We start from the raw sequence: 9,316 nt of genomic DNA on the forward strand, positions 1-9,316 counted from the left end.
AAGCAAGAAAATTCACCTTTCCCAAATAATTATGTTTCCCTATATGGAGCATAATCCTAATATAAATTCTCCAGCTGCCAAACAACTAAACGAACATATCACCCACAACATCAAGAACATGAATGAATGAAATGGAAAAAGAATGACAAACCTTCCATCATAAACAAGCACAAGCAATAGCAGTTCGCCAGTTTTTGTCGACAGCAAGGCCACGTCATTCGACAGCCAAGTTGCATTGGCAGCATCAAGCTCCACATTGAAAGTTGATCTTGGCATCTCCTGACTGAAATAGAATTAAAACCTCTCAGTGCTAAAGATATGATGGATAGATAGCCATAAACTTTTAACGGCAATTAAAAGACAAAGGGAAAAAATCTCCACCTGCTATCAAGTGAAACAGCATAGCTATTCAAGGCCAATGCACATGAAGCAGACTGCAAAAATGACCTATATAATTATATTATTGCAAATATTGTTTAAAATGGAGGATTGAAAATTCAGATAACATATCTTTCTAATTGACAGAAGTTGAGAAGCAATTGCATGATTACTTTAAAGCAATACACTTACCTGACTATGATAATGAATAGTGTTAGCTCCAATTACAAGAACACCACCTATTGGTGAGGGCACTGCTAGAAGCTTGTAGGCATCATGGGGGAGATTCTGAGATGTGAAAACACAATTTGAAGAAAATAATTATATCTTTAAAAAGGAGGAAAATTCAGCAGAAACAAACAGATGCTGGACTCTGGAATCTCCAAGCAAAATATCATTCAAAAATATATAAACCAGAAGGATTTCACTGTGCTTAACAACTTACAAAAGAAATCTCACACTCAAGGCGTAAGTTGTGGAGAAAAACGATGGCATAATTCAATATACTGAATACAGTATAGACTATAGACTACTCTTGTGTCATTCTATTTGTCTACCATTCAATAGTAAGCATAACCGATGACTTAGAATAAAAATAGATAAGACTAAATATATATAAATTAGTAGTCACAAATGGCCAGGTTAAGTAAACCAGCCATACCTCAAAACACTTCAACTTAAGATATTCAAGGGTGGGACAGAAATTCTGTTAAATTCTTCTATATTTCTAGAGTCACAGTCTAGCAAAATCGTAAAATGTTGAAGCGCCATCAAGGCATCTATATTGCACTTACAACAGCTGACCAAATGAGTGGATGCTGCTTCAAAGTTGTGCTAATACTAAGTGCAGATATCATGCATGTATGGTGCTTCCATGAGAGACGCCCAGCCCAAGTAAGCTCGCATTCATGCAGGATGACCATAACAGGTTCAATATATCCTATACACAAAGTTAAATAAATTTTAAGATGAGTAACGGTTTGAGAAACACTTTCACAGTTTTTGAGCAACACTTTTTAAAACACTTAAAAGAAGTACATATATAATTACATATCCAAATAGAAAATGACTTTATAAGCTACTTTCAATTTTTTTCTTATCAAATAAACACTTAAGTAAAACTATTTGTACAAAGGTCCCCTCAAGAAAACCAAAAATTACTAGGTACATTGACATGCTTAAAGCCCCACCAGACAGAGAGAGAGATACAGAATAATAGAAAAAGAAGAATGATATTTGTACACATTGATATGTGTTTTACTTTTGTACACCAAATCTATCACCATTAATTTGAATTTGATCCCTGACACACATTTTCTTCTTCTATCTGCTCCATTCTTGGATTTAATACGTATATAAATTGAACACCAATTTAGGTATGCAGGTGTGCAACTATCATTATTCATTTGGGTGGGGAGGAACAGAATCTATGACATTCTGATTATGCCTATAAATTTTAATCAGTCAACTCATTTTTCTTGAAAACAACATTACAACTAAAACCTAGGTGAGAATGGTAGTCTATCGGTATAAGAAGCACTAAGATTTTTTGAAATGCTAAAAAACACAAATAAATTATACTCTTACACTAACCATGAACAAATGTAAAATCTTTTACATGCCTCATATCCAAGTCACGTAGATTTATCATATAAGATGACTCAATACGAGCAGCAACTGCACCTCCAGAACCCAAGGTATCATCGTCTCCAACTAAACCAGAACCAGCCTGACAGCAATAAAACACCAATTAAGAAAATTAAAAGTCCACCAAATTATACTTTAACATCGAAAATTTCCCATGAGAAAATACACTTAATAAATGGTATATATTCAAAGTGCACTCTATCAGACTTGGGATATTAGTTGAATTACATAATGCAATAAAATTATTACACATGAATTTAGGTGGATTCTCTGTTACTTTAGCAACAGATATATATGAAAAGAGAACTCCCATTTCATCCATGTAAAGAGATTGGCCAGCTTAGGCCACATGTTTAATTGCTTTTTTTTTTAAAGATAAGCAGATAGTAAAGGAAATTCACAAGATACATTGATACTACAACGACTTTTTAAATTGAAAAGTATGAAGGATAATAGACCTGAGTAGCCTTTAGTATTATCATTTGCAAATCATAGACAAGAACCCCACCACACCTGCCTTGAGGATCAACCTTTACCAGGGGACCACTTGCAAACTGTTCTCTTCCTCTTTTCAAATGAAGCCATTCTGGACCCTCAAAACAATGCAAGGAACTAAACAAAGAAAAGATTATAGTTAAGCTTCATCCTTTAGGCTAGTAAAACAGACATGCATACAAAATATAGTAAAGAATACCTGAGATCATAAGTGAATACAAGTTCTATAAAAGAACACTTTGCCATCAAATAACATTATTTTTAAGTTGTCACATAGACAGATAGACCCCAATAAAAGAAGGGACATCAATGAGGGGACAAAGAGAAGGAGAAAGAGAATTGCAGAAATTTCTTGAAGAATCATAGATATTAGTACAGTTCTCTGTAATCAGAAACACTTATGCACACATATAACCAATGAGTAGTACAAAAGATTATGACCAGCCTCAACTTCATTCTCAATGGAAGCAACTACATTGGATGGATATCTTAGTTGTTCCTCATTGCCACCAAGGAACATTAATATTTTTTTGCAACTAAAGGGTGGAATCCTAGCAAAACTAAATGTGTGCGAAGTCTCCATTTTGACTAGCTTGGTGGATAGAGAAATAATTTTTAAAAAAAAGTTGGATAAAAATAAAAATACTCAAAATTGGACTCCACAATGTCTTAGAAGGACAACTTAGGGCTTTAGGGTTTAGGAGTCAGCTCTCCACAATATCTGGCAATTTAACTCTCCAACAGAAAATAAAGCTTGCCAGGATTACACTTTTCAGCTGAACATGTGCACGTTACAAGGATTTCTTTCATCTCCCAACTTCCCATTAAAGATCCTTCTAGTTTTCAGTCTATATAAGTGCAAAGCCGTTTTCCCAAAAAAAAAAAATGCATTACTAACAAATAATTAACAGACCAAAAGATAGAAGCAACCACTCACCTTGTACGAAGTCCATGAATAGAATCATCATACTCTAGAACTGAAATCTTTGCATCTTTAAAAGTTAAGATGATTGAATCCCTCCTTCTAGAACCATCACCAGCTCCAATGCTCAACACAGCCATGGCTTCAACATTACCATGTAACCTGAATCACAAGTACAAGCCCAAACACCAAATCATCAGTAAATTCAACAGATTAAAGGCACATCCCCTTGTCAATAAGGTAATATCAAATAGAGACTAGCCAACCAGAATATGCTGATTACTTTGGGGGGAAAATGCCAAGTATAACACACTAAATTCACGGCTCTTGTCATTTTAGCAATCAATTCAACATATAAGAGGCTAAAAAATAATGAAGTCAATAAAAGAATATAGTTAAGTAAAAAGCACTACTGCTCACTTAACATACCTCAGTCCGCAGTATACTCATTAGTTTCAATAGTCAAAAAGTAAAAGAAAAAAGAAAAAAAATAAAACCATAACTTCGTTCTGAACTTCAAATTCTAAATCCCAGCACCAACAAGACAGCTCGACTCAGCTAGGCCAGTAAAACCAACAGCTGAAATAAGCTGAAACTAATCAAACTCATATACTAGCATCACTTGTGTACACCTACAACTATTACCAACTAGTGACTAAACTTCCATAGTTGAAACCACATTGTACCAGTAACTTTGTGTTTGGGGGGATTCAAAAATCAAAACTTGACTTCCAATTTCACATTCTAAATTCCACCTAATCTATATAATCAACCGAGTCAAGCTAAACAAAGAGTACATTTTGCTGAATTTCAATTCTAAATTCCCAGCACAACCAAATTTAAAAGAAGCAGAAAACCTGTAATGGCAAACAAGCTCGAGTGAGGCCCCGGTGACGCCGTCGAAAACGCCACCACGGCTGGACTCAGCTGCAGCCGGAGGACCCTTAGCAGATTCCTCGTGGACCCTGACGGCATAGACTTCGAGGACATTGGCAGAAGTGAGGATAAGGTTGGGAATGGGGCCGAGGTCGCGGCGGGTAGCGGGGTTGGGCCAGTCGGAGTCAGGGTCCAGGTCGTCGGCGGGAAGAGGAGGGACGCGTGGAACGTAGTCGGCGCGTGAGTGAGTGAGGAAACCGGAGGCACAGTTATCGATGCCGGTTGGGCAGTGCATCATCTTGTAGGCCGCGAAGCTCATTTTGTTTAGCTCAAAGATTTAATCTTTGGAATGTGAAAATTTCAAATGTAAGTTGGTAAGTACAATTTGTTCTTCTCAATTCTCGGTTTTCAGCTCAGGGAAGAAGAATTGAAGAAATGAGCTTAAACCCTGAAGAAATTAGGGTTTACGTTGTTTTGTTTGGCGGGAGTGTTATGAATATGAAGACTCAGATCAACACACACAACCATCATCACTCACAGTCAGAACCTGTGTTGTGAAGTGTGAACCACACCGGCATCACATTTCTTTGCCATTTTTTTATTTTATTTTATTTACATACTTTCTTTTTTATATATTGGATTATGAGTAGTGAATTTTTTAAAAATGACAAACTATGTGTTATAGGTTGTCAATAATGTTTTGTCTTTTTATAATTAAAATAATATTTTTTATTTTTACAAAATAGCAGTGAAAAATAATAAAATAATAAAATATTCTTATATTTCACACAAAAATTATCGATATCTAAAAATTTTAACCACTCTTTTATATACATAAAATAATAATTTAAAAATACTTAACAAATACATGGAAAACTAAATTTTGATTTTTTTTTCTATAAAAACTTTTACTCCAATTCTAAAGATGTTTTAATAGAAATCTCTTTAATTCAATTATTTAAGAAGTTAAGTTTTACCTCACAACTTAGAATGATAAATTATTTAATCGAATTAAATTTGTCTTATTAATTTTGATATCTTAATTAAGAGGTTGAAAGTTTGAATCTACCTTAAAAATGGAAAACATCCTATAATCAATTATTTGCCTTTAAGTGGATGATTAAGGGCAATGAATTATTCAACTTGAGAATTGCCAATACAATTTGAAAAAGGAACTACTTAGGATAAAAAATATTAAACCATAAAAAATATTTTCATTAAAAATATTGATTCTCTAACATTCACCATTTAATTAAGTTAAAACCATTATCATTAACCAGTCATGTGAACTCATCCCTACATCTTTAAGGATAATCTCATTCAAAGCTTTGAGTGGAAAGAGAGAAATGGATAGAATACTCCCATACTCCCATAGTCCCATGTCATTTTGTCTTAGCATCAACTTGGTTTTCTGTTGAAATTCCATAACCACTATCTCCTATTAGGCTATTACTCTTGCCAAAATCATATAATCTTGGAACTGTAAACAAAATGATGAAAAAGTTACAAATTATAATCCAGATGGTTTATTCCAAAATAACACATCCACATTACAACCTACATGATTTTAACTTTATAACATACTTTCAGCAATTCTTCTACCATTTCTCTGCCTTGTCAAGTAAACTTGAATTTAAAAACCTCATCAGCCAACAATTTTTTAATTTATTATTATCTCCATCAAAATAATATCTGACGTTCCATTACATTATAATTTTATGATAATAATAAGAAGAGAGAATGAATGGCTTCAATGTAAGGAAAAAGGTATAAAATGAACTAAAATTCAAAAAGTTGTTACAACTTACAAGGAAATGTAAAGCAGTGTGAGACTAAGATTAAGCCATAAAAAGCTACTTAAAATTTTGACCTCCTCAAAACTTGAAACAAAAAAGAATGAGAAAAAGCATCATCTCCAATTAGTGTACAACAGTATTTGACATACATGTCAAGCACATCAATGCAGGAACTTGTAACAAAGGAGAGTACAGTTAATTTTCTCAAGGAACTTGCAATGCCAGGGATCAAAAGCTATCAATCTACTTTCAATGAATTTCTCAAGCTTGCTTCTTAAAGCTCAAATCAACATCTTCATTAATCTGCAAGAAACAAAAAACCATCTAGTTTAATTCGATACTGAGGATTCCGCGGAGCCAAAACAACAGAATTTGAGGCTTACTTCTTTGGCAAGTTCTTTGGCTTTTTCATCATTGAAACCTAAAGTGGACAAGATCTGGCGACCTGCTGATCCTTCTTGGGCCCAAACTCCAAGAAGTAAATGAGTCACGGTTATTTCGCCTCCATCACCTACATTTTATGTCATAACTTTAGCAGTGACAAAAGAGATCATCAAAAAGTAAATAAGGTATAATGAGGGAAGCAAGATCAAGATCACCATTTAAAATCGTTTTCAGATGGGGCACAAGACAACTCAAAGTTTCTTTCCAAAATATATTTCATTTCAATTTCGTGCAAGAGTAGCTTGCAAGAGTCTAACTCATTTATTGAACAAATTTTGGCATGGAACTGATAGGCAGAAACCATAATACCTGACTTCAATTTCTCATCCACAGCCCAGTCAAGGGCTTTCTGAGCTGGTTCGGTCAATGGAGGATGTTCAGGGCTAAAGAAATACAGGTCAGATTTCCCAAGTAGCTCTACTGTTTCTTCCCGTACTTTGAAAAGAGAAATTCCATTGGCTCTCAAGAATTTTGCAGCTTTACTTGTTCCTAAAAGAATACAAAATGTAGCGCTTATGAGTAGAAGAAAGGCACACAGCTATAAATTTAGAAAATGGATTCATTCAACTTGAAATCAAGATGGAAGGACATTGCTTTCTGATCAGAGCTAAGACAGCACACACTTCAGGATTGCTATTTAAGACTGAAGTTGGAAATCAAATTTCATTTAGTATCCAATCCAAATTCTGACCTGACCTTCCCACGATCTACAACCATGAAACTTTACCATTGCATTTCTATTTATTCAAACAATATCATATTGCTCTTGTTTCAAACACTGCAACAAAACTCTACATCATTCTAACATCCTCACACTTGGTTCTTGCACAAAATAACCAATACCTTAAGACATAACTTCGATACAAGTAATTCCTAAAAAGGAAACATATGATGCAAACGGTAATTCAATCAGATAAGTTCACTGCCAGTAGCATTAAGCAAGCTACAACTGAAATTTATAAGACACAATTATGCATTCAATCAATGGATACTGCACAAGTCCAGTGGCTGAATCACAGCCTTCATGGCAAAACACAAATCAAGCATGGTATCGCTATATATTACTGAAATCTCAAAAGGCATCCAATTACAACAAACCTTCTACCAAAATCCCCATGAGAAGTGCTTCGGTTCCTGTGTTGGGATACTTCAGCTTCCTGGCTTCCAATTCTGCCATAGCAAAAGACTTTATAGACCTCGCCGACCACCTAAATCAATCCAAACCAAACAAAACAGGCCCTCAGAAAAACAATCTGAAAGTATATACAATAATGTGTATAAGCTCCTAAGTAGTGACACACTAACAAACAACTTCAGCTGAAGAAACTAGCTAAATTATGCAGCTGGCAACAACAAATTGATGATGATAACAGAAATAACAGAAAACCAAACGATTAAGCTAAATTGTAAGGAAACTCAAATCCATTGAATCAAAACTGGTGATAAAAGACAATAACAATGAACTCACTGTGGCGTTTTGTCAATTGTATCCGCCTTGGGTTTCCTGCACACACAAAAAAAAGGAAAAGGTGATAAACTTTAAGCGAATTAGAGGAAAATTAAAGAAACCCAAATTGAGTTTGAGAAGAATTACGTGGTGGGAAGACTAAAGGACACCGTTGCAGTGGTGGCACGGGTGCGGCAACTCACTGAGGGGAATGGAGGGATTGGAGAGAAGCGATGAATGGTGATTCTGGTTCCGAAGAGAGAGGTGAAGTGTAGATTATTGTTGTTGTTGGTGGGGTTTGAAACATTATTGGGAGAGATTGAAGGTATAGAAGAAGAGGAAAGGGTGGGAATGGAAGCCATTGGAGAGAGAGAGAGAGAGAGATTATGTGAATTAGCGAAAAGGGGTTGGAAGATGAAGTAAGAAGAAGAAAAAGGAGGAGGTTTCGGATTTCATTTCATGTTTAGAAATCTGAAATCAGGTTGGGGAAGACAGTTTTGAGATTGCGAGTTAGCGAAGTTGGTTTCACTCTATGTTCAAATCTAAACCAATCCAAATTAAATGGTTGGTTCAATCCAATTTTTTTTATACCAATTTTAAATAATTTAGCCTAAAATTTTGAAATTGCAAATTAGCAAGTTAGTTTCACTCTTCAATCTTCACTTCTCACACTTTTAGAGTTGATATGAAAAGTTTCAAAGTTCAAAATTTGAGTTTTTAATTTATAAAAAGTAGTAGTATAAATATTTGGTATAATTTTTTAAATTAAATTATATTTTTTTAAAAATTATTTAAGTATTTATGAAAAAGTTAAAAATATAATTTTTTTTATAATAACAAATTTTTTATCACATTTTTTTTAAAACACTTTTACAACTAAAAAATCAAACACAAAGAACTTATTTGGGAGAATTTTTTCAAAAATAAAATAAATCCATATTTTTTATTTTTGGACTTTAATTTGTAAATTAGGATTTTTTTTTTTGCATTTAAACAAGTTTATCGACCTACGAACTCTATGACCAGTCAATTTGACTGGAAAATCGGACCCTAACCGTATAAGAAAGAAAACTGGTACGAATTGATCAAATTCAATAAAGATCGGTCCGATCAAACCACATGTATTGAAAATTTAATCAAAATTTCTAAGAAAGGGTTCAAACGCTCTCCCTCGTAAATAGAAACACCTTGCACAACCACAAAACTACTATTGTGTTTATTATTATATATATGCAAATTTAAATATATATAAATATCTTTCATGAGTTTCATCAAATAATTTATCTTTATTTTATTATTTTAATTTTAGTT

At 33.9% G+C, this 9,316-nt stretch overlaps 2 protein-coding genes across 2 annotated transcripts in view; both read right to left on the bottom strand.

Moving 5' to 3' along the window:
* The window catches only part of LOC107489684 (cleavage and polyadenylation specificity factor subunit 1), a 13,217-nt gene extending 8,317 nt beyond the window's left edge, over positions 1-4,900 (bottom strand). Inside the window, exons 1-8 of the mRNA XM_016110435.3 lie at positions 4,300-4,900; positions 3,458-3,604; positions 2,484-2,637; positions 1,972-2,107; positions 1,173-1,318; positions 571-666; positions 382-434; positions 152-283 (exon numbers count right to left, since the gene is read on the bottom strand). Coding sequence (XP_015965921.1) covers positions 152-283; positions 382-434; positions 571-666; positions 1,173-1,318; positions 1,972-2,107; positions 2,484-2,637; positions 3,458-3,604; positions 4,300-4,637 — 1,202 coding nt within the window. The 5' untranslated portion in view covers positions 4,638-4,900. The remainder of the gene's footprint in view (positions 1-151; positions 284-381; positions 435-570; positions 667-1,172; positions 1,319-1,971; positions 2,108-2,483; positions 2,638-3,457; positions 3,605-4,299) is intronic.
* Positions 4,901-6,074: 1,174 nt separating this feature from the next.
* On the bottom strand, positions 6,075-8,369 carry LOC107489682 (ATP-dependent Clp protease ATP-binding subunit CLPT1, chloroplastic; the record flags this gene model as incomplete). The annotated part of the gene is given in 6 exon segments (XM_016110434.3): positions 6,075-6,417; positions 6,498-6,625; positions 6,868-7,047; positions 7,657-7,766; positions 8,027-8,062; positions 8,153-8,369. Coding segments are annotated over 6 exon segments (711 nt in total). The 3' UTR covers positions 6,075-6,375.
* Positions 8,370-9,316: the final 947 nt, after the last annotated feature.

Source organism: Arachis duranensis, chromosome 5, assembly GCF_000817695.3.
Source record: "Arachis duranensis cultivar V14167 chromosome 5, aradu.V14167.gnm2.J7QH, whole genome shotgun sequence".
Lineage (NCBI taxonomy): Eukaryota > Viridiplantae > Streptophyta > Magnoliopsida > Fabales > Fabaceae > Arachis > Arachis duranensis.